At 39.1% G+C, this 24,846-nt stretch overlaps 4 protein-coding genes across 11 annotated transcripts in view; all 4 read right to left on the bottom strand.

Moving 5' to 3' along the window:
- Positions 1–2,844: 2,844 nt before the first annotated feature.
- On the bottom strand, positions 2,845–13,291 carry Ath (ATP-dependent RNA helicase DHX33). Its single transcript, XM_072005202.1, has 7 exons — positions 12,923–13,291; positions 11,269–11,886; positions 9,922–10,154; positions 8,610–8,960; positions 5,200–5,398; positions 4,359–4,635; positions 2,845–3,371 (listed from the first exon to the last, which is right to left on the bottom strand). The coding sequence occupies exons 1-7, from the start codon at positions 13,147–13,149 to the stop codon at positions 3,195–3,197; spliced, it is 2,082 nt and encodes a 693-aa protein (XP_071861303.1). The 5' UTR covers positions 13,150–13,291; the 3' UTR covers positions 2,845–3,194.
- Positions 13,292–13,529: 238 nt separating this feature from the next.
- LOC139988149 (lysosomal dipeptide transporter MFSD1) lies at positions 13,530–17,556 on the bottom strand. Its single transcript, XM_072005203.1, has 7 exons — positions 17,092–17,556; positions 15,749–16,025; positions 15,267–15,683; positions 14,867–15,178; positions 14,674–14,786; positions 14,354–14,592; positions 13,530–14,258 (listed from the first exon to the last, which is right to left on the bottom strand). The coding sequence occupies exons 1-7, from the start codon at positions 17,228–17,230 to the stop codon at positions 14,214–14,216; spliced, it is 1,542 nt and encodes a 513-aa protein (XP_071861304.1). The 5' UTR covers positions 17,231–17,556; the 3' UTR covers positions 13,530–14,213.
- A 197-nt stretch (positions 17,557–17,753) lies between these two features.
- LOC141445720 (BPTF-associated chromatin complex component 1) lies at positions 17,754–19,516 on the bottom strand. 3 transcript variants are annotated; one of them, XM_072005215.1, is made up of 4 exons: positions 19,316–19,516; positions 18,889–18,980; positions 18,269–18,367; positions 17,754–18,174 (listed from the first exon to the last, which is right to left on the bottom strand). In XM_072005215.1, exons 1-4 carry the CDS (start codon positions 19,331–19,333, stop codon positions 17,901–17,903), a joined length of 483 nt encoding a protein of 160 aa, XP_071861316.1. In that variant the 5' UTR covers positions 19,334–19,516; the 3' UTR covers positions 17,754–17,900. The 3 variants fall into 3 exon arrangements, with proteins under 3 accessions (XP_071861316.1, XP_071861315.1, XP_071861317.1); XM_072005214.1 differs by lacking the exon at positions 19,316–19,516 and adding an exon at positions 19,154–19,279; XM_072005216.1 differs by lacking the exons at positions 18,269–18,367; positions 19,316–19,516 and adding an exon at positions 19,154–19,286.
- Positions 19,517–20,195: 679 nt separating this feature from the next.
- The window catches only part of LOC139988154 (probable RNA methyltransferase CG11342), a 43,192-nt gene continuing 38,541 nt past the window's right edge, over positions 20,196–24,846 (bottom strand). For 4 of the 6 annotated variants that reach the window (XM_074111775.1, XM_074111779.1, XM_074111780.1 and 1 more), the window contains 2 exons: positions 21,594–21,810; positions 20,196–20,988 (listed from right to left, as the gene is read on the bottom strand). In XM_074111775.1, the coding sequence (XP_073967876.1) occupies positions 20,392–20,988; positions 21,594–21,810 (814 nt within the window). In that variant the 3' untranslated portion in view covers positions 20,196–20,391. Of the gene's footprint in view, positions 20,989–21,593; positions 21,811–22,783; positions 22,999–24,846 lie in introns of all 6 variants that reach the window. The other 2 variants (XM_074111777.1, XM_074111778.1) reach the window with 2 other exon arrangements.

Genomic DNA, 24,846 nt, shown 5'->3' with positions numbered 1-24,846 from the left:
GGAAGGGAATGAGTTAATCTTCAACGATCCTATGGGAAAGACGTTAAAAGCCTCGTTTCGTATTAAAATTTCGTACGAACCGCAAACCGCTAAAGCCAACGTTGATCTATTCGACCGATTTAAATAACTTTAAAAGTACCTATCGTATATATAATAACGTTAACTGTCCTTTTTTTATACCAACTTTGTCGATCACTTTTCCGACGCTTTCAACGAACGTCGTGAAACATTTTACAACGAAACGTACACGTACGCTAAAGATCGGATTTAAAATCTTAGCTCGACGCGAGTCATTGAGAAGACAACAGCGCGAGTAATTACGCATGGAACGCCGTTCTTTCTCCATTGGACGATGATCGTCTCGCGCGATGAAAATTCAATATTCTCCCGTTAAGTAATAATTGACGCAAAGCTATAGAATGGCGTTGTGCGCGGCATAATGCGTTAATGCCAACAAGTAAGCATCTACGTTGATAATAGCTGTAAAGGCCTGTTAAATAATTTCATTCGTGCGTCGTGGAAGCCGAACGCAATTTCGATTCTACCGGAAATCAACCGCTGATACAACGAACCGTGCTTCGTACGCTTCCAACGATCACCTATACCGCACGAAGCAAATAATTCCTAGAAATAACCAATATGTAATACACGGCTTAAATAAATAACTAACTTGGATATTGGAAACGAGAAAGAGAAATTATTTCTCCATTTTGTTTAATAAACTAGCCGTAGGTCGATGAAACCATATCGATCGTACGTACGTATGTATATTAGTTTAAATTAAATTATTTCTCGTATCGTACTAATAAATATTAATTTTCGTTCGTGTAGAATAATTAGACTATTTCGTTAATTGATATATCGTCAATTAGTCTGTCTTATATAGCATAATTACGATCTGGTTGATAATATTTAATTTGTAAGTAACAAGAGCGTGATGTACAATTGTCAAAACGTAGTACAACGGGGTATAGTAATATATAAATTTAATATTATAGGAACTCTCTCTCTCTCTCTCCTTTTTTGATAAAATAGGTTCCCCTACGTAATCGTACGAATTATATAAACGTTATTTTTTGGCACCTTTTAACCAATTTTGTTACATCGGTTCCAACGGACTGAGCAGTCTACGGAGAAAGTTTTCAACGCAGCTGTGCGACTTTGTTGCGTTCGATACACGATGGAAATGTACGACGTCGACTAGCCGATGCGTTTACTTAAACAGTATTTCATCATCTGTACTCGTAAGCGTAAGCGTAGGAAAAAGGGTAGGATTATTATACGCGTCGGCATCCGTCAAAAGTACACAGGAGCCGGTAGCGGAGCATTTACATGCATGGGATCGCGACGATATTTCGTCGAGCTAGCCACCTGTTGTGACGACATGTACCGAACTGTGCGACGACTGTGTTCCGCGTCCTGATTGTTCGCTCTCGTCGTACAAAACCATTTTCGCTGCGTCAATTAACCGTTTCGCGAATAACCAGGGTCGTCCGAATCGCGCACGATGAAAACGCGATTACCCTTGGAAAACTACATAACTCTAACCAATTGTCTTCGCAATTGATCGATTCGGGAAAGCAACGCGAATAGTCCGATTTACGTATTTGCCGGATCGCAACGAATCCCTCCTGTGGCCCGTTTTGTTTCGCTGTGCGTAAAGTATCGCCAGGGCGATATAGATGCCCGGGTTGCCGCTACGGCTATGATCGATCGATTTTAGCTTGCCACTAATGACTTCGGAACGTAGCCAAGTGCTGCTGCTAGCTTCGACCTTTCCGGCGCACGTAAGACACGTGTACATGTATGTACCGGGTTTAAACGCAAGATAAACATCGCTGAAATTAATACGTTTCTTATCGTTAAATGTCAGTATCGATATAACGTAACGAGATAAAGATAAAAAAAAAAAGGTTAGTAACATCGTACGTAAACGTAGCACTCGGAGTGTTCAGAGGCTTCTCGTCTTTCTGCTACGAATAACCTATATATTTCACCTATATATTTCGTCGGATTAACGTTCTTATTAATCGTGCGACGTACAGCCACTAGGTTTTCGGCCAATTTGCCGATTTTAAGTGGCCCTCGATTCGTCGGTGGAAGGGTAAGCAAGCGTGGACGACGACCACGGGAGCCGCGTTGCCCGGTTGGCACGGAGTTGCTACGGAATCAGCAGCGAACCGCTTCCGATAGACCTTTTGCGGCCAACGATGAGAATTGCCAGATTTCCGTAGCAGGTACCATGCGCCTTCGGCCAAGCAAACGCGGCGTGCAGTGAAAAATTCCGGGACGCTGTGTACGCTGCAAGATACGAAAAAGCCTGGCACACCTGATACAGCGCATACCCAACGAGACATCGTAACCTGATTCGGCCGTGCCAAACTTTTTTTTTTAGGGGGCTGCTTAATCAGAGGAACGAATCTTCGTAGCGATCCGACGGCTCGAGCGAAACATTCGCGAAGAAATTGAACAAGTCGGCCCGAACGTATACCGAAACGTGATAAAATGAGTCGCGTACTCGCAGCGCGGCCAGATCGACCGACTATCGTATTCCACGAGTAACGCCATTGATCGAGTAAGTACTACGTAAAAAAGCATTAAATCAAAAATATTTCGTTGCAAAGTCTTTCCAAAACAAACGGTTGCGTTTACGCGAAAAGGGAAACACTGTGGACTTGAAGATATAAATGAAATATGTAACTAGTCTGTCATATATTTCGAAAAGTTTATTTATAAATGTTGATTTTTTAATAATTTTTAATTATCGCTAATGTTTATAATTATCATCGTATTATTCGATATATATAAATTGTGCCGGATATATAATAATATTATAATAATAAATCTATCGGTGACGACAAAGATCTTCAACGTCTTCTTCGACGTCTTCGACGACGAAACGACGAATACGTTACTTTCGATGTTATCTTAACGCTTGGCAAAGGATATTAACTAAAATGCAAGATACGTGGATAAGTAAAATTGAGTAAATAAGAGCGAAAGGAAGGACGATTTATTTACGTGTCTACGTGTCATCTCCGACAAGACGATGATCGTCTTTATTAAAGAACTGTACATAGTACAAAAACGAGTTGCATCGGTTCCTCCCGATTACAACTATCGGGGATAAAAACGGGAACGCTCGTAACGAAGCTCGCAAAGTTTTTTCACGAGAGAAACGACGGGCATTCCGTTTAATCGTGTTTTCCGACACCGATGACTTTTTCGGTCAACCACGAGCAGTCGATGACGGACAAACCGCGGAGGTAACATCTTCCAGTGGCTACAACCTCCGTGAACAATATTAACGGTGGCTTGCTGCCGTGCAACGTCGAGGAAGGATGTATGGCGACTGGCTGCTTCGAGCTCACCTACACAAACGAACAATCCAATTACTCCTAAATTCTCGTTACCAAGTCGCCGGCAGAGAAAGCTTACTTAAACCGTGTCTCATACTCCAAAGAAACTCGTTTAAGCTTCGAATTTCCGACATGACAACGAAATAATACCACCTCTCCCTTCAATTTTGTCCGTTTAAAAGGTTCTTGCACCGTGAACTTTTCCGTCTCGCTTTCCTTTGTCGCAACAAGTTAGAAAGGATCGTTCGACGCCCAATGGCACGCGATTAACCCGTTAAAAACCGAGCCACGATACGATGCGACAAAATTTCCTCGATCTAACATCATCGAAAGACGTAAATAAAGTCGCTTTATCTACACGTTGTCTCGACGAGATACCCAAGACGTATTAAAGCAATATACGCTTTACGGAAACGCTGCGCTTACTGCGCTGTAAATAGTCTAATCGCTTCGTAAAATATTAAGCGATTTCTTTAAATTGATAAATCGATTGAACTAAAAATTATATATATATATATGATTTTACAAAATCAAGATAAATGTAGAGAATAGTACATAATATCCGTATTTATCTAGAGGTGGCAGAAAAATTTTCTTATATACGTGTATATATTTAAAAGCGCAAAGTTCATCGTTGTTCGCAGTTTCTTCGATGTAAAAACTGCCACCTGTGCCACGTTTCTTTTAAACCGTATATAACCACGATCTTCCGTCTGTCGATTATTCTCGTAAAAAGTCAACTGCGTTTCATCAACGGGATACATTTATTTACCTTATAGTAGGATCAGAGAGAAAAGTTTGAGACTTTCGTGGTTCGAATAATTACGTACGGTATCGTACTCGATCGACCTACTTCAACGACAAAGTTCCACCGGCTAAAAGTTCGTCGAACGGACCTTGGATTCGGACAAGCGACTTCGAAATCGCCGGTCGTTGCGATACCATGAAAAAAAGACAGAATGAGAAAGAAAGAGAGAGAGAAGAATAAAACGAACTCACGGTGATGTAAGTCTGATCTCTCTGCAATTCAGCGAGATTATCGTAGAGACCCTCGAGGAGCGCTTTCCTGAGTTGCTCGGTATTCGTCCCGCAGCTGGCCTTCTCCAAATTCGCGCGTTCCGCCAATGCGGCGAGTTGCTGTCGCACCTCCGCGGCGTATTCTAGATTCCTGTGATGCAGAAAGTTCTCGTGACACCAGACCTTCTTCTGCTTGGTATTGGCGTACGCGCGAAAAACGTTCAGCAACGTGACGTGGTCTCCCTCGGGAGAGACGAATCTGGAACGAACGAAAGAAGCGTAACAAGCTGCGAGTATCGATCGCATCGTAGACGGATCTGTTCTACGTTTAAACGAATACACAGAATTTGCTCTAGATTCGTGAATACTTATTTTGACAAATATTTGATCGCTGTACCGTGAAATCTCGTTTTCGCGAAACTCCTTTTCTATTTAAAAAATATTTTAAAGATACAAAGTCACTTTGGATAATCTGACGTTCAATGTCGAATCAATCGCAATTTGTTTTATCCAACGCTATAGATAACGTGGAGACGAGTTCAGCGACATCGGATTAGGTTTTGCTTTACTTTGAAAATATTTAGAAAATCGTGCCGAAACGAGAAATTCGAGCGCTGCTTGCTTCTACGATTTCCGCCGTGTCAGGATCATTTATTCGTTAGAAGATGCATCTACGGACGTTATCGCGAAACAACTCGTTCGCAAAATTTCTCGAAACAGGTAACGCGGATGAGCAAATTCTTAGTTATTGGCGTGCATTACGCTGTATCAAAGGATACGATATTCGATGAAACAGAGGCCAGACATCGATAAAATCCGATACCTTGATCTAGCGACGTAAGCTTGCTGTCTTTTCGCAGGTGGATCAGTGAAAACAGACTCTCCTGACAATAGAGCGACAACGGTGAGGGCTTCTTCGAGACACTGATGCTCCGCGGATGCGAGAATCACCTTGGTGAACCGTGGATCCAACGGAAACAAGGACATTGTTCTTCCAAGGGTAGTCAGCTGTGGCGGAGAACCTATTCCCATGAAAGTCGAACGAAAAAGTCTTATTTTATATACATATACGTATACGTACCTACGATGTTTCGTATTTTCGATACACCGATGTCGAGGTGCAGCTACGAACTTTTTATCAAAAATTAAATACCCGTTTAATATTCCGCGAGGTAGCGACTTTTTCCAGCAGTGTCAATTTTTGTCTTTAAGCGCGAATAGAGTTCAGATTGCGATCAGCTTGAAACTAATTAAATATACAATTAAATTAAACGCAAGTTACTTGTTACTTTGCTTAAAAGATAGATCGTGACGATCGATATCGTCTTATAGTTGGTTCGGATCGGTTTCGAGTTTCGATAGATTCGTAAAATATCCTTCGATTACCGCGAAACTTTTCTATCCCGTGATCGATAGAAGACAAATAGATATAAAAAGACTGTATCGAAATATGATATATATGGTCGAATTATACTCTTCCAGACAACATAAACGACGTCGAATAAAGTTGCAGCGATTTTCGTTTTAGATATACGCGATACAGTTACGATAACAACCAACATGTGAGATATGAAATATCGCTGTTCTAAAAAGAAATAAAGCGGGAGAACGTATTGTTTTCGCGGACGGGGATATATTTCCTCCGTGAGTTGATGTCGCTTATTTGAAATTCAGAATCTTCCTTTTCGAGAGTTTGCAGCGAAACTCCAGTTCCCAATTTGTCGTACTAATAAAAAGAAATTCCCCGTCTACGATAATGCAGTCCATATGTATGTAGCTTTGTTGTAACTTACGACCTTGTTCGATCTTTCTCGCAAAATAAATTATTCGATAAAACTCGATAAAAAATAAAAATGTAACGATAATTTTTCGGTAAAGCGAACGACCGAACAAAAACAGCTAAGCGATACAAAGCGAAGAAGAGCGACGAGACATTCTGACAAAATTTTACGATTCGATCGTACACGCTGTACATAAATTCAAACTCGTATAATCCACGTATACGCGAGCAACGTACGAGTATTTCTACGATCGCGATGAAACTGTTACGCGAAAGCCAAAGGACTTCCATCTACGATGGATCGTCTATGCACTTTCGTTCCGTTTCGCTTAAGAAATCATCGGCCTTGATCAAATCCTCCGTTCGTATTACGACGAATTCCTATTTTTCGATAAACGTAAGATCGATCGAAAGCTGTATTATTACCCTATATTTTAGGATGTTTGTCCATGATCGAACAGCGATAATTCGAATTCGATAGCTGCGAGGATACGAATACCAACTGCACGAATGCGTTAGAAACGCGGTTTGTATCGTCGCTGGAAAAATCAATGGCGAGATACGAAGAAAATGAGATTATAGAGGATGTAGTGGCGAGTCTTACACATTCTGGAACAGCTAAAATCCTAAAATCGATACGGAATGCCACTTGACGCTTGATCTTATTCTCGTTGGAACGCACGATGAATCTTATCTAAAAACGGTAATTAATTACCCGGCTAGTCTACTTTCATAACTTTTCGTTTCTTCTTTTTTTTTTTTTTTTTTTTTCTTTTTACTACTGGAGATGATATGGATTAAAACGTTCCAAAGACTCGAGAGTTAAGTTGTTTTTCTCTATATAGAATACCGTGCTTCTACGTGGAATGCTTCGCCTCGCTTATCCGTGGTTAAAAGTATCGGAAATTCTAATAACAGTGAATCAACGGTAGATTTTAAACCAGACAATTGCAAAAGAAAATCTAACGAGATAGTTTGCTTCGTTTTTCGAAAATTGTTCGGTATTAATGTTAATTTGTTTGAATTACATTACGATATCGATGTTACCAAAAACTAATAGCTCGTAATATAGAAATATCTCGTGTTAATTTAATTATATCTAGGATCAATGCAGATGGTACGGTATTTCGTAACGTTCGACAGCACGTAAAATTTCGACGCAAAATATACGTATAATATCGTACTTTAAAACATTAGACGTACGTAATATCCTTTAAAATCTCAAAAATATCCGTATTGAAATATTTAAACGTACACACAGATAGACACGCCATGTGTCTTCGAAATTGTTTACGCGTATAGAATTTTATACCGTACGATATAGTATATTAAGGTTAATTAACGCTATATATAAGAGTAATATTACGCGATATATCGTTTACGCTTTAAATAAAAAATCATATAATTTCTGAAAATTGATAGAATTGTTCGACCGACGAAACAAAACGAAACAAAAAATCAAACGTAAGATTCGAGTCGAAATCCATCGATCTTCTTTCCGTCCGGAATATGCGGCGACGCTCCCGTTTCTTCGCGTTCGTGTAATTTAATTTTCTCACACGATCGAGATCGGAGATGGAAGATCGATTAAGAAGACTACGAATGCCAATGAATCGTTTTAGGAAAAAGAAATCTTCCAACGATTTAGTTCAATTAGCGCGGCAATCTGATCTCGCGAACGAGAAACTCAAACTCGAACCATAGTCGAAAACTTAATTGACCGATCTAGTTTCTCTTCGCAAATTCTACGAACAGACACATTCGTAGCTTCGCGTTTAATTTTCGCATGTTGAACTTTGTACATAGTCCGGAGTACCTCTATCTATCGTACTAAATAAATTACAGGTAACTATTGCTCGCGTAACATTCGCGGCACGAATAAAAATTTGATTTACGAGTTTGATTAAATTTACGACGAGTATCGATTATTTGTGCGATTTTCCTTTAAATACTCGAGAAATTTAAGTGGATCGTTATTAGTTGAGAGTAGGTTATATTTTTATAAAATATTCATCCGACGTTTCACGAACATCTTGATTTTATCCAAGTAATCGCTACCTGTTTTAAAGCGACTCAAATTTATCAAATAACAGACGCGCTAACTATCGAACTATTCAATGCTTATTTATACGTGTTGTCTCTATTTTATTCGATCTACTTTTATACGTATACAGATGTACGTGTGTACGCGGTATACGATCTCGATGACGATGATGTTATACGATTAACGATATTCGAAATAAATATACAATAATAACAAAAATAAAATGGTATCGCGATATCGACGTTCGTGCGATCCACCCTATCATCGTCACAAAACTATACGTTCGTTTATTTACACGAAACAATATTTTTAGGAGCTTTACTCTACTCTCTCCTTACTAGTCATCTTTCAAAACATCTAGCGAAATTCTGATGTATAATTTTTCCGTCGTTGAAACTACGATACTCACCCTTAACGGCGCCCAATTTTTCCAGACAGGTCACCGCAACGTCAACGGCCTCCTTCGGTGGTTTGTCCATAAAATCAAAGGTGGTGATGTCAATCCCGATAGCAAGCAACTGCAGGGCTACTCCCGCGAGGGAACACCTTTGTATCTCTGGCACAGGCATCTCCTTCATCCTCTCGAATTCCTCCTTGGTGTAGCTTCTGTAACATTTGCCGGCCGCTTCCCGGCCAGCTCGGCCGGTCCTCTGCCAAGCCTGTGCCTTTGACACTTTTTCCACCCTGAGCACATCCAATCCGGTGGTCGGGTGATGAGTTCTCGCTTTCACCACTCCGGTGTCGATCACGTGTCGAATTCCTGCGTAATTTTATCGAGAAATCGCGATAGTTGAATCGATGGTTCTTCCACGTACGTAGACTGATACATTCTCGTGGGGACGGATCGATCAGTGTACTAAAAACGATATACGGTTCCGTGTAAAAGAAATAAAGTTGGTCCCTAAAATCTTGCCCGCTTTTCCGCATCTACGTAAAAGTAATTTGCACGATGTCACCAATCGTACGATCGAATCGAACAGCTTTCGTTGAAACACGTTTTTCGTAAACTCGAGTCCCTCGTGAGATATTCTAATCGAACGAAACAGCCTGCATAATCCTTTGATCAAAAACCGATAACAAATTCCTATCTTGGTTTCGTGTCTTTCTTTGTATTCTATGAAAATGTGCATTTTCGTAAGTATAGAAAATTTGCACACTTTGTACATTTTCTCGTAAATGCTCCGCATAAATGAGAAAAGAAATTTTGATTCTATTTGCATTTAATCGTGACATGATAAAAGGAACACCGACGGATTCGTAATTCGCCGTTATTCATAATCAACGTAAATCCGACGATCGTATCATCGTACATGCGTATACGAACACTGTCTTTGGCGTTCTAGCTTCGATCTACTTATTTAACTTTCTTTCTACTCTCCCTTTTTGTTTCTTCGCTCTGAATTGAATCGAAAAACGCTCTGAATTGAATTCGAATTGAATTGAATTAACAGAGATCAATGAAACCGAAGATCAGAATATTTTCTTCGTCCTGCCCTTTTCTAAAACGTATATCGTATCTAAACGTATATCAAAAAAATGTCCGTGTGTTTCAGCTAAAGAAGTATACGTATACGTTGTAACAAAGTATCGATTCGAATCTCGCGAAAGAACGTTCTTAGAGCCGTTCTAACGTAAAGAAAAATATTCGCCCCGAAGAGATTGGAGACGATGGGATAGCAGAAAAGATCGGAAATAAACTAATCTCGTTGATTCGCACATACCGCCGATGGTAACGGAAGTTTCGGCCACGTTGGTGGACAAAATCAGTTTTCTCGTTCCAGGAGCGGACGGTTTGAAGGCTTCCAGTTGTTGATGCGTCGGCAAAGCCGAGTACAATGGAAACACCTTCAACGATGGATAACCCTGTCCATCCAATTGTTTGGCTACTTGTCTCGCGCTCGCAGCCGCAGCCTCTATTTCTTCTTGCCCGGTTAGAAAAACCAGAATATCCTCGCTGGAAAAGAGACAAAAAGTTTCTGGAAATCGTCTGTTTCCTTCTGACCCACTTCCTCGGGCTTCGTATTCGAACCTGCTCACCTCTAATCGAATAAAAGTAACGGTGTTATGCAAATACACGGGCATCTTGCAAATGGCCTACTAAGCTGAAAAATTTACGCTCGACGATGTTTCTATTATCGTATCGCGGAACGCGTTTAACTAAAAAATTGGAGAAAATTCGCAACGAGTACTCCATGATTCTCCTTCGATATGCCGCGATCCAGTTCTATTTGAATTAAACTCGAAAGAGAAACAAAACGATGTAGCACGATGACGCGTTTCAGTTGAATACGGTACAACGTGTCAGAGTCTTCGTAAGCTCGTTACGATTATCATCATTTCGGAAAGCGCGTTTCTTTCGCGTATTAAACGCGAATTATCTGAAGGGATGATTAATCGTTTCGTACAAAGTAAGGTGATAAACCGAATAATTGGACCGAAAATGTTGCGCGCTCTGAGAATTATTTATAGGAAGCGTACGATTTCATTTAAAAAGAGGTATATAATTTTCATTTCGCTCTGGCAACATTCTGCCTATGCTATAAGCAGCTTATGCGCTTAAAGCTACCGTCGTAAATTTAAGTTTCCGTACTATTGCAAATACATAATGCGTGTGAGGAAAGTTGAATAAAAATTGCATCTATCGATAATCGATCGAAATTGATTTTGCGAGGTGTCGACCATTCGTTAGAGATAAACGCGAAGCTAAAACGATATAGGCGTGTTTCTTGTTTTCGTTTAAACAAGTAAAAGATTAATGATCCTTTGTTACGACGACACATGGTAAAGATGTAAATCCTCCGATGAAATTTGCACCAGGTACCGAATTACTTATGAACGGTAGTACGTGTATCGATTATACAACACACTGCAAATTTCACTTCTTACCTTGTATAATTACCTACATACGTACTTGTCATTTTTCTTCGTACCTGCAGGTATCGTAGAAAGATCGATATTGCGAAACGAAAACTATACAAGATCTACGACGTCGAGAATATTTCCGCTACTTGAAAATGACATATTTTACGCGAGCAAAGGTAGGAACAGAGCGAATAAAAAAAACTTACTTAGCAGGATTGTCGCGATGAATCTGGAAAGCTGTAACAAGGGCAGAGAACGCGTAGTCCTCCTGCGACTTGACGGCGTGATAAATCTTCACCGGATGCTGACGACCCTCTAAGTACACTGCCGGTGCTTGGAAATACTTGCCGAACTTATCGACGTCCATCGTGGCTGACATTACGAGCAGCTTGAGCGGCGGCAGGTTCTTAAGCTTTCGTAAATTTTGTGCCCTTCTCGCCACGCCGAGCAATACGTCGGTTTGCACCGAGCGTTCGTGAGCCTCGTCGAGGATCACCACCGAATAATCCGATAAAATCTCGTCGGTCATCGCCTCGCGAACCATCATTCCGTCGGTCAGATACTTGATTCTCGTTTGCGACGAAGTCACGTCCTCGAAACGTACGCAATAACCGACCAATTTGCCCGGTTCTACTCCTTGCTCCTGTGCAACTCTGCGAGCCACGCTCACCGCGGCTACTCTTCGAGGTTGAGTGATACCGATGCAACCGATACTGCCTGCGATACCGGACGAGAGCAGCAATTGGGGAATTTGCGTGGTCTTGCCACTTCCCGTTTCGCCAATGATGATCAGAGTGCTGTTTCTGCGAATCTCTTCGAGTAGCCTGAAACGAACGTTCGTTAGCTCACGTGGAAACCACCGTTCAAACGTCTTACGACGGAAAAACTAGATAGGATCGAATCGTTTTATCGATCTATCTTTCGCGTTAAACTATAAAATACTGCAACCCGCTAATCGCGCGAATTTATACCAAATACATATAACTTTGATAAACTATGGACGTAGGCAAAAGAATTGCTCCGTGTCCGCGTTATACGTTTGCTCGTTCGCGTAATAGTTAAACTATTATGTCGTTCGCTTTAATGACATAACATTTACTAATGATAACACTTTCTTGTAGGAAACGGAATCTTCTGTCTTTTCGCTAAATTTCAAAAAAATAAAGGTAAGAGAAAATAAAACAGACTTATATCTGCTTATAAGCTACGTACTTTAAAAATCCTAAACAATCGCGATATATATCATCTACTGTAATTACTTATCCATAATTTAATAACTTTGCAATGTAAATCCAGTTTTGTTCGAGAATACCAAAAAATACTTAAGTACAGGGAATTAAGTATTCGATAAAAATGTTCGCTAAATAATATCGATAAATTTCATCGACTTTCTTTTTTACATTATTTGGAATATATTGATTAAAATATTCACAAGGATCTGTAAAATTTTCTATGCTAATACAAGTAACGCCAAGATTTTTTTTCAAGTTAGTAGAAAAATATGTTACGGTATCTTACAAATAGTTCGTAAAGAATCGTTTAACTTTAATTATACTCTGTGTATTTTGTATATTGGCAAATATATTTATATAGTTTGACAAATATACAATTACGTAATATCGCATATTAATATTAACATTCACGGGGATATTTATAACAAATAATTTTTCAAATTATTTGCAGTACGCGCGTTTCTAATTCCATATAATGCTGCCATCTGTACAACGAGGAACCGAGTTATCAACTTTGCATAGTCGAAGATTCACCATTTTGTTCACGATGTTCCGCGTGTCTACTTTGAAGACGTTATTTGGAGTAAATAATCGATCGAAAAACGAAAAACAATAATACGTAACTTACCGCTTACGAAGCTTATAGACCGGTAAAGACTTCCTTTGTTGTTGTAAACTAATATTTCCTTTATCCGTATTCTCTGCTTGCACGTTTTGTTGATTATCCTCGAATTTCTGGATTTTGCTCGAACTTTCGTTAAATACAACGGTAGTAGGACGTTTCGGTGCTAATTTCGAGAAACTCGAAGTACCCATAACAATATATTTCGAATCTGCGTTGTCGTGGACCCCCATGTCGACGAAAATTAAAGTAAAAACCGCGATCCTCCTAATAGTAAATGTGCTCGCGGGTACGCACGTGTTGCACACTACAGCTGTGTATAAATAAGCGTCTTGAGTCTTGACAGGCGTCACAGCCAATGGCGTCGCCCCGTCGTATGTCAAACGCTTCTTTTTCGTGTACGATTATTCGTACTTTAATCGAATTGATTTTTCGCCTATCCAATGACTGCGATCAGTTCACGTGTTATTAGGTAGAAAACACGAGTATACAGTATTTAAACGAAATTTGCCTGAGAAACGACAATTTCTTGTTTTCAACGGTACGTGTTCTTTAATCGCGTGACAACTACTTTTTATGTATAAAATTACTTTTGTCAAGAAAATATTAAACCTTTCTTAGATAAAAAATGTTTTTAATACATCTTTTCTATGACAAATTTTATAACAAAAAAAGAAATTCATAAACTTTTATTTGTTATTCCATTTGTATGACAAAAAGGTTCGATTATTATAAAAAGAATGGTATAATATAGCGTAACGTATACTACAATAACGTTGCAATCAATGCAAGATAACTTAATCTTCTCAACTTTTGTTTCGAGTTAACTGTACATTACTAAATGTGCGTTAAGATACTCTTATACGTCGCGTTTGTTACATGTTACGAGTCTTAAACGATAAGTAATTTGAAATATTTATATAGGTTTTCTTTTAAATATGACGTAGAAAATAATTGTTGATTTGTTCGTGTTCAAGACACGTTGTTTGATGGTGTTTCGTAAAATCGTATTATTATTAACGTTCGTAGTTACAATAAATGCCAAAAACAAACGATATATTATAAGTATATCTTTGCGACTTGTCGATCATTGGCATATTAATTTGTCGACAAACGATCTATTTTTCAATCTGTTACAAATGAATTATGGGTAATTCGGGCTATAATTCAAACGTATCGATTACGAAATTATCACAGATTAATGCTGTGTAAGAGGAAGACACAGTGAGCAACTCTTTTACAGAAGTTTTAAATGAATATAGCTATTTATATTTTAAATTCATCTAAGTAAAATGCATCATCGTAATAGCCGATGTATTGGCGTTTTTACGTTAGGTGGTACCTAAAAGTATTCAACGTATTAACAGTATTGAAAGTATTATAAATTACATTCCGTTGATTATTTATAAATCGTTCTAAACAGGATTGCATGATTACCATTCCTCCGATGCGAGAGAGATAACGATTTCTAATGCTAATGTCAGATTGTGGTTGTAAAAGATCGTCAGTCGATAAATCAGAAGTTGATTCCGGAGCGAGTAACTTTTCTCTTTCGAGACTTTCCGGTGTACGTCGAATTTCTTCGTATTTTTCTCTCTGGCCTGGCGTCATATTCAGATAGCCACCAGTGGTTGCTATATCCGACACCCAGATTCCAACAGCGGTTATAAGCGAAACTATTAAAGCGTTAATTAGAAATTAGTATACGGACATTTAGATCTCATGGAAATAGCAACGCGAAGAAAGGAAGGACGTACTCCATAGCCAACCCAAGAAGAACATTTCAAGCATGAAGTATCCACCCCGGTCGACGATTATACCAGCTAATATCGAAGTTGTGGCCAAGCCCAAATTCTGTACAGCCTGTGCACTGTAAATAAAGAATTTTGTAAGATTAACTGTCAAGTATTTTCAAAGATGTTTAACGAGTGTAAGTTAAACTTTACTTACATTCCGTAAGCAGTACCAAGCTGATATTCCGGAGTAACGAGTGCGATCAGTGGCCATAAACTACTAGCGAGCATAGAGTATGCTAATCCCATAAGAATCATGCATACGTAAGGATTTATATATGTGAATGCGAGTAGTCCATGGGCTACTATAGTTGCAAGAATACTGACAAACATCCAAGAAATGTTCTTCCCAGTTCTATCGACAAGATAGCCCAAGATGGGAGACGCAACAGCTGATATGGAATACACGAGAGAGTTAACCATATTCGCGTTTGATGGTTCAAACGCATACTTTCGTTCGAAAAATACTCTAAAGGAAAGAATAACTTAATTACGTGGTATACGTAGTAATTACGTAGAATACAATTTTATACAAATTCCTTGTTAGTCGTACTTACTTTCCTAAGGCGATGAACGGGAATATCGCAACGTAATAAGCAATGCAAATGACAGCGATCAACCAAAATATCAGTTTAAAATCTTTAATATCGGTTAAACTAACGACTTCGGTTTCTTGCCCCTCTCCCCTTCTTAATAATCTCTCAACACGCTTATCCATAATACCCAGTAAACATGCGCATATCATAGAACCCACGCAGGTAAGAGCAGCGAGAAAGAGAACAATGCCGATACATTGCGGCCCTTTATAGTATTGAGACACGTAATTATAAATTGGTTCCATTACTAAAAAGTTCACGGTTGATCCGACTCTAGCGAAACTTAGCTGCAAACCAAACACCAAGTTGAGTTCCTTTCCTTTGAACCATAAAACAGCATAATTATTTTGAGCAACGGCCAATGATTCTGCGCCAACGCTGCAAAAGCATCGAGATTAATACCAGAATCATAAAATATTCTAAGCTTATAAAGAAAGACATACCCAAAAACAAAGCGACCGACCATCATCAGCCAAAACTCGTTAACCATAGCTCCAGTTGCAAATATAATCTGACCGATCAGCGTAAGTCCCATATATATAATTGTCCCTAAACGTATGCCAAATACACTGTCCAATAAAAATCCGCCAATAAAACATAAAATCACGTTTGGCCATGAGTAAATAGAATACAATAAAACAAATTTACTAGTTGACATCTGCAAGTCGACTTTAAAGTCATCTTGCAAAGCACCAGGATTGTCAAAGCAGAAGTAAGAACCTGCAAATAAAAGCATTTCGTTCGATTAATTGATGCACCGCATCAAGGAAGTGCAGTCGCATGATAAGCGAATCATTGATCGCTCGAGAAACGTGACTAATAATATTCGGTTGGCAACTAAGTGATTGCGGACTTTGTCATTTGGTGGTATTGACAAAATCCGCAATCACTTAGTTGCCAACCGAATACACGCGATTCGAACTCGCGCAAACGCATTTTACATGTCTTGTTGACATCAGAAACATCAACAATGGGGGAAAAGAAGTAAAAACAAAAGAATACCGACAAGATGATCTCTCAGGCCATGTGCAAAATGGACGGTGTATCTTATACAACTTACACCGATTCCATTCATAAATCTACGTTACGTTGTATACGTGTATTGAGCGTTTTATGTCGCTTGGAAAACCAATAGAAAGGAACTAAAACACGATTGATAAAATTTTCACAGAACAATTACTAAAAATAGTTTCTCGCAAATCAATAAGAAAGAAAAGTAATAAGTAATGATTAAAAGTAAGAGTAAAATTTTACATTATTTCTTAAAAAACTTATTTCCCCAGCATCATAAAAAAAAAAAATGTATAAATGAAGCATATAAATCATTAAGAAAACGTTAAATAAATACGATGACAATAGAGGAAACTAGAATAATCAAATGTGATTGTTTAGTTTATTGTCAAGTAACGAGTATCTCATAATTAAATACATTTTCGATGTAACGATAATAACAATTGAAAAAAATTATGCTTCCTATAATTTTATAGGTTCATTAGCATTTCATTATGATATGCGGTAGATAATAAGCGTAAGAAATATCAAACAAGCATATCATAAAATTTAATAAATAAAATTATCGCGGGTTGCGATTGAAATTATTTTAGGAAAAATTTAGTCGGAAAGAAATAACAGATATTAGTCATCCCGATAACTGAGTTGAAACTCGAGTTTAAACACATAATGAGGTCATAATGTACCGAAACAAAAGCGATTAAATATAAATAATGAACAATGGCTACTTGATCACGTTGTAAAGATAATTGAGAAATAACAGTGACAGTCGTACCAAAGCCTAATAGGCACATCAATGCCAGGCCAAGAACTTTGTACAGTGGCTTTCTGGGACTGCAGAATCCTTGTAAGGCGATCTCGTCGTCGGATCTCTCAAGAGTGGTCTCTGGACTTTCTAATATGCCTCCTTCCATCGTTACGTTTCCAGTCGTGACGATATTTTAGTGTTTACAAGCGGCTGGCACAGCCACAGGTGCCCCGAATTGCAAATGTTCACTCGAGTTCACTGTACCGATCCATCACACACTGATCGAACACACACGAGCTAATCTCTCTGTAAAATAAGATAGCTGCGACTCGATTAAGAACAAGAGAATGCAATAGGAGATCAGCTCGTGCGTGCTACCGATTAACTGCTTGAACAAGTTGGGTTCTCTGTCAGTCGTCGCATTGCTAATCTGTCAATCACATGCGTCACACAACAGAACTAACGTAACGTAAGTCGCGAAACTACGTGATCGTGCGTGAAACCAGAGAGTACCAAAAGATCAACGAAAAAATCTCTATTCGATGGGATAGATGAACATCAGCGTCAGTGGGAATTGCTGCCAACAGTTTGACGCGTCTGTGACGCTGGTTTTTCAGCTTGTAGCGCCCTCGTTAAAAACACTAGTAGATCGGTCGGTAAGAATGTCACGAAGCAAATAATCGTTGCTAACTTTTAAAAATCTATTTGAGAAACATAATTTATTGAAGGTACATATTTGTTACTTAACGTTAAGCGCGTTATATTATACGAAAATTATCTTATATTTAGAAATCGAGATAAAAAAGATCGCATATGGAAAGATCAACCTCGGCTTATTAAGAAGCTACTTCTTCCGTCGCACCTTCGAACTCGAGCTTTACTTGACACTCCTCTGGTAGTCCCTCAACGTCCACTTCCGATTCCGGCGCGTTTAACATGTTCAACGTGACTTCGGACGATTTTCCCATTAATCCTTGATTTCCAGTTTGTTGCTTCGATGCCTGTTGAACCGCCGATTGTTGCGTTGACTGTTGAGAAAGCATTTGTTGTCTGATCGGCACGCCAGCTTCCTCAAAAGCTTTCTTCTTTAACGTTGTCCGAATCTGAGAGCTAGAACGTCGAAACGACCGGTTAATTTTGGGTCGAGACTGACGCATAGAAATTGAGGAACAACCGTGGGCTCGATGCAGCCTTATTCACTTACACCGTTCGTCCCTTGATGTGTTCACTTATTTTGTTCAAGTCTTCACTGAAGGTCTTTACCGAGTGACGGAGCATCTCAATTTCCTCGTCAGTCCATTTACTACAGATTAAGCGACACAAGGAGTTATGTAAAAATACAGCCAGCCATATTTTTTATGGTAAAGCGATAGTGATGCAAAGTATTTAATTATTTCATTGGCAAACACTTGTAAGCGTAAAACCTATAATACCTTTTTTTATCCACGTGCATTGACAATTTGTAAAACGTATTAAAGGGGATACAAACGTAAACAACATTTAAGTTATCTTTATATAACGTAAGTTAAATATAACATAACACAAGTTAATAATATCTTCGCGTATTTCTTAATCGCAACGAATGATAACGTTATAGCATAAAAAATGTTCAAACTCAAAGGATGTACGCTGATGTAATACTTGAACAAAGCTGTAGATGCACGGTATTACGTTTCTGATTGGTTAGTACTTAAATACGTTAAACCACGTGACATTCTCCCGCGTTTCTCTAGAGTCTCGTATAAACTTAAGCGAAAGCGTTAGACGCGCATTGCCGCTACTTATGACAAAAGGCGATAGTACACGTGTGTTTTATTTAATTACCCTGCTGGTGAGTCAGTTGTAGGGTGTAATTGCATCGTTAATTCTCCCAACTTGTTAAATGCTGCTCCGGCTGCGGTGAAAATTTCACCAACCTAAAACAGATAACGTTTAAAATGTTAATTGATCTGTCAGACGTACGATCGATAGCGATATATTTATTCTTTCGGGAATTTTCATTGAGTAACACAACTTATACTTGTCTATCAAACAATTTTATCGAAGAAAGAATAAGAAAGAAAATTGTTAGAAGCACTCATAACCTAACCTTTTGTCCGCTCACAGACTCCATTGCTAGAGTACTCGAGGATAAAAGCACGTGACTCACGTAGAAAAAGGAAGACGAGCGGTGGGGAGGAACGACCATTAAGTATTATTATATGGCGGGAAACTGCCCAAAATCGGCCACAATGGTTGCTTTTTTGCTTACCTTGCTCGCAGAATTCATGTCAGTTTGTTGTTATGCTGGTACTTCGCCATCAGCAGAACAAACATTCGTACGGTATTGCCATCTCGCGTCGTTCTCAGAATCCTTCCCTTTAAACAATTATAACCTCAACTTATTTTGACCGCTTATCCCCTCTGCCCCGTTTTTCTCATCAAACGAACGAAGATTTTCCCCTTTAACTGAAATAACGCGTGTTGATTCTCGACACGTTACACAGAAACTAATTACGAAAACATAATATAGTAATGTCGATATTTAGAATGCACGGATTCACGTAGTACTGAAATATCTCGATATTCGCGCGATTACTTATCATTCCTCACTACAGTGGTCGACTCTACTATATTTTTACTACAACTATATTGTTGGAATAAAACTGATTTTTCGAATTAGCTTACCGATATGTATACATAGCGCTGATTCATTTTGATTTATAAATATAAAATACAACAATGTGTGTAAAAATAATTAGATTTATTTAAAAATTACGTTTAATCGTACATAATAGAAAATAGGATGGGTATATGTCGGAAAATATTCGGAAAATTTCCGAAATATTAGATCTTTGCTTTCTAAATACATCGTACGTATATCTCAAAGGTGGCTGTTATTTATAATAAAAAAAGAAGAATACGATATATCTTACTGCCCAGTGCAAAGCAAAAGAATCTTCGAAATTTCAGACTCTTCTTCTGTAAATATAATATTCTAAGTGATATTATTTAAACCGATATTTAGGAATGATTACATACTGCCTATAACAAAGAAAATCTTATATCTCGCAACCTCATAGAAAATAAAATACGTATAAAAGAAAATCCTTCAAAATTTTCCTTTGTAAATATATTTAAGCAGCGTGATATAATAATAAAATATATTTAAAAAACAGTTACCGAAACTATGACAGAGGGAGAGAGAAAATGAGCGAGTGTGTGCAATGACGATCAACTTATCAACAATCACGAGTCACTTAAAGCTATCAAAAATGATTTCGACCATCGTATTAATATCTCCAATGGTATTCGCGTAAGAAAAAATCGTCGTTCGGTCGTTTGACTTTAATTAACATATGGAATCTCATCGATCTTGGAAGCGGTAGCTCGCGTCCTTTCATAAATTAATAGTTTCCGTTTCCACTCATTGTTTTCGGTAACCGTGACTCTTCGAAAATTGCAAAATTCAGTCAATATGCGTTCGATATGCGCTGCTGGATCGCCAGTGAGTTTCAACGTCTTCAATAAGGGAAAATCTTCACCCTTTGATCGTCTGAGCCTTCTCGACGCGTTTCTATAACATTTCCAGAGCTGAGGTTCTATCACGATCATGTTTGTGATCGAACAAGCCTTTTGCAAAAAGTCCATCAGTCCTTTGTCCCCGTGATTCAAGTGGATCCACATCGTAACGGAGAAACAGAAGACAACGTCGAAGCGTGACTTTCCCAATCGACGAAGATACTTGTCCAGTGTTTCATTACGATCCTCGATCAAAAAATCGAGACACTCAAAAACGATACGATTCGGCCGTGGATTGCGTTCCCGTGCCCGTTCGATTAAGATAGGATCGAGGTCTATGCCGAGCAAACAAATCTCCTTCGGTAGATCTTGATCGGTAGATAAGGTTTTCTCGAGAAAATTGTGCAACACGAATGTTAAATCCTGAAACCATTAATACGATTTATGATTTTTACGCTCGTTTTCTGGTCAATAAACCTCTTCTATGGCCCCATATCGTTTTGCGAATTGATTTTGTAACACTAAATTACTAATACCACTAAAGTACGTTTGGTCGATGGAATTTTGAGAATTTTCCAATTAAACAAAGAATTTTTTAAACAAAGAATCGTTTCCGTTGAATCGTTGGAACGTGATGATAAAATAACTATAGTTTCGAACAAAAAGTAACGGATATGTATTATACTTTGATCACGGATTATTTGTTCGCTACAAATATTACCTGAATCGATAGCTTCTGTTAAGAAGGCTAAGGTGTAACATCGATCGTTAGCTTCGATATTAATCAATGCAATCTCTGACAAGTCATTGGTAAATTAAATATATGTAAATTGAATATACCGATGAAACGAATATTTCTCCTTTTCCTAAAGAGGATAGGGCCGGAAGGATTTCAGGAAGAAACTATGTTCCGAGCGATATTCGAAAAGGTATAACAACGTCTAAATTTAGGCGCTTGTCGTTTGTAATTTCGGATCACGGTCGAGACTCGTCCGTCCTATTTCGTCTGACAGCTGTTTCAGCCTTACCCCCGCGTTACAGCCAACGTCTAGGCCTACGTATTTCCGGTCCGGATGGGTCGAGTGCCACACGCCACACGGAAGTTGTCGCACGCGCTCTTCCGCAGGATGGAATTGGTAATAATTCATGAAGTTGCCGTGCCTGCTAGCGCCCGGATCCGTCTTATCTTCCTGTCTTTCCTTATTTTCCGGAGATCGCGCTTCATGCTCCGACATTTTCCAAAATCTGAAACCGATGGGTTCACCAGGCAATTAATAATTAAACATCATAAACTACTGTAAAGTAGCGCGTTGCTTAGAAAGACGTCAAAAGAGCGTAATGTTCTCCTTGTTTCATACGGATTAAAAATTAGATTAAAAATTGGGAGGAAGAAGTACCGTGTTGTATGTACTTTTGTTGTTAACGAGTTACCAAGAACGCTAGGAAATGTTCTCTTATCACAGGTAATATACGGTTCAGAAGGACCTTCGATGTTTTAATATTACTTTTGCATGTATTTTAGTAATAATCTTCGATGTTTTTAGATAAAACGCGTCTATCATGTTTTTACGTACTAATTACGTTGTTATATGTAAAAAGAAGTTACAAGAGACCGTGAAAATTTATTCGAAAGGAGACTTGTAAAAAATATAATTCCATCGTCGTGAAACGTTTCATAAATTACGGCGGAAAAAATATTGATCGGCTCGTTAACAACGAGAACGAAAATGTAGTTTTTTTATCGTCATACCCTTCGTATACACACGTATATATATTCGTATGTATGTATCAAGTGTTAACTACATCGTTCGGATATAGTTCCATAAGAATCTTTGTCGAACATTTTTCAGGAAAGGTAGATTCTTTTTAAATATCGGTATAACGCATAACGTTGCGTTATATTTTTCAATATTTCACGGATATTTCTACGTATAATAATCGGATCAAGCTTTAAGAGAACAGAGTAGAAGTAGAAACGCATCGTCCGTGCGATTAGATCGATCGACGAATGAGGAGGACGAGGATGTTCAGTTCGTAATAACGATCTTAGCACGTAATACCGTCTGGACGGTGGTTTCGCAATACTTGGCGAGCATCGGTTAAAAATAATGCACAAGTAACCGCAAGACGGTCGTAAATACGTGATAAAGAGTGATAACGAAGAAGGAATGGGGGTCAGAGGCGTCGTAAGAGCGGAAGGATCGAAGAGATAATTCACCGGTGTCCACGACCCAAATAAATGCAGCCTTCGATCGTCGTGCTCGTGCTCGTGCTCGTGCTCTCGGCCACGAGGAAGGTCTGAGAAATCGATGATACATTGTCTTGCCGTTCGCGGAGAAACTCACTTTCCCGACGGTGTTACTTGGAATATTTTTTGGACTGGTGTCTCGTTGTTGTAGATTTAAGGCAGGTGTTTCTTCCTTCAACCGTTACCTGTAAATTTGTTTGTCATGATTTTATAATTTAATAAAAACGTATGTATCGTGACGTGTATTACAAAGACACATATTATAAGATAACGAACGACTGCGAAAGCTTCTGAAGTTTAACGATCGATGCCAAAGATATCTAATTCTTTGTTGTTGCTGCTTGATGCTTTGAAAAAAGGCAAATACGTTAGAAAATTCTTGGAAGGGCAATTTCGGGAGAAGCGAACAAAGAAATATAAAGTATACGACGAATAATTCTAATGTTACAAGCGACCTACGTACCTGTGTACACGATGTTTGTCGTATCTTACTTTTTATTACTTTTCGTGCTCCGTACGAAATATTTTCTTGCGAACGTCATCTTTGTCTCTACGTAAAATAACGATCGGATCTTCGTACCGAATCAAAAGCTAAAAACGCTTTCTATATCGAGCGACTATGCCTGTACAAATTTCGTGACGCATAATACAAGAGGAATCCCCGAGTAGCTAGTTTCCGGAAATTTCGGATGAACCAAGGTTGATCATAAAACCCACAAAGATCGAGTAACCGATGTGTCGGGTGGACGAGCAGCACGAGCCCTGCTTCTTTGTGTTGTTACTTCTGTTACTCTCTCTCTCTCTCTCTGACTCGCAGTCAGTAGTCAGCGCCATAAGGTAATCGACAAAGAGAGGAAAGAAACAGAAGTAGGAAGAAGAAGAAGAAGAGGAGGGAAAAGCAAAAGCAGGAGCGGAATAACTTGCAGAGGCAGGTGTTAGGTGCATACACGCACCGGTGCGGTCCAAGAACACGATGTCCATTCTGTACGGATCATGGGCCTGGTCGCGGCAATTTCCTCTTTCTTCGGCTATGGCAGATGTGCCTGCAGACCGGTGCAAAGGCATGCGGTACGAGATAACCAAGATTATACGATGGAACCTTAGACCTTAGAGCAGGCAAGCTGCCAGGGAGTATCGAGTGCCGTGCAGAGGCCACGTTTTTTCTGCCTAACCGGACAGGCCGCATCGGCCATCGAATATCGAAGTGTACTTGGGATCAACGAATGACAAAATGCGTCGTTTCAGCGTCTTCGTCGTTCGGCTTTCTTCTCCATCGCGGCGATCGAGTGACGATACTTGCCATCTAAGTACGTTCCTTCGGGTATCGTATAAAAATACGATGTTCCAAGTAAATAGCCTAGCGACGCTAATAGCAAGTAGCCAGATGGTATTTCCGTTTTCTAAAACCACATACTTTTTGGATTTTGTAAAACGCGAGAACGTTTGTACGAGAAACGTTACTTTTTTCATAAAAATTTCACAAAAATTTGGCACCTCGTGTAAGAAAAAGGAAGGTGGCTTCTTCGACCGTATTCTCGGCATATTTCCATTTAAAAAGACACGTGGCCTCGGATGATCGATGAATACCTTACGAGGAACAGGCTGCCGCAACTCGTATCGCGTCTCGCCTTTTTCCTTCAACTCGTTGCTTAACGTGCTGAACGCGTAATAATACGCACCGCTAATGAATTGGAAAATTACTCGGGGTATGCAGAACTCGGGTTAACCCTCTACGACCAGAATCTCGTTTAGTTTTCGCTTGAATCCGAAACGTAGAAAATAATAATAGGAAAAGTAGAAATTTCGATATTTAAAAACAAGCTTTTGACCAGATCTTCCAACGACGTTAAGCGTTTTGTCGTTCGGTTAGATCTAGTCGAACGATCGATGTTTTTTCGGAATAGAAACGGAATACAAATCGTATCGACGATGATCGTAGAAACAATAACACAAGATAAAGAACACGTTCAAAGGTGAAACGGAAGAAACGGAAAAATGGCACGATCCCCGCTGAGAAGAATACTCTACTAGAA

This window comes from Bombus fervidus, chromosome 6 (assembly GCF_041682495.2).
Source record: "Bombus fervidus isolate BK054 chromosome 6, iyBomFerv1, whole genome shotgun sequence".
Taxonomy (NCBI): Eukaryota; Metazoa; Arthropoda; class Insecta; order Hymenoptera; family Apidae; genus Bombus; species Bombus fervidus.
This window is presented reverse-complemented; position numbering and strand designations above follow the sequence as displayed.

Bases quoted from the DNA above. Each gene is read 5' to 3' on its own strand.
- LOC141445720 (XM_072005214.1), bottom strand. From the start codon at position 19,252: ATGGTCGTTCCTCCCCACCGCTCGTCTTCCTTTTTCTACGTGAGTCAC. The intron at 18,368-18,888 runs GTAATTAAATAA...CTTAATCTGTAG, and splicing joins ACAACTGACTCACCAGCAGG to TAAATGGACTGACGAGGAAA. The intron at 18,175-18,268 runs GTAAGTGAATAA...TCGACGTTCTAG, and splicing joins CACATCAAGGGACGAACGGT to CTCTCAGATTCGGACAACGT.
- Ath (XM_072005202.1), bottom strand. From the start codon at position 13,149: ATGGGGGTCCACGACAACGCAGATTCGAAATATATTGTTATGGGTACT. The intron at 11,887-12,922 runs GTAAGTTACGTA...CGTTCGTTTCAG, and splicing joins GTCTATAAGCTTCGTAAGCG to GCTACTCGAAGAGATTCGCA. The intron at 3,372-4,358 runs GTGAGTTCGTTT...TCGTTTGTGTAG, and splicing joins GAGATCAGACTTACATCACC to GTGAGCTCGAAGCAGCCAGT.
- LOC139988149 (XM_072005203.1), bottom strand. From the start codon at position 17,230: ATGGAAGGAGGCATATTAGAAAGTCCAGAGACCACTCTTGAGAGATCC. The intron at 16,026-17,091 runs GTACGACTGTCA...TTTTATTTGCAG, and splicing joins GATGTGCCTATTAGGCTTTG to GTTCTTACTTCTGCTTTGAC. The intron at 14,593-14,673 runs GTACGTCCTTCC...ACGCTTTAATAG, and splicing joins CTTCTTGGGTTGGCTATGGA to TTTCGCTTATAACCGCTGTT.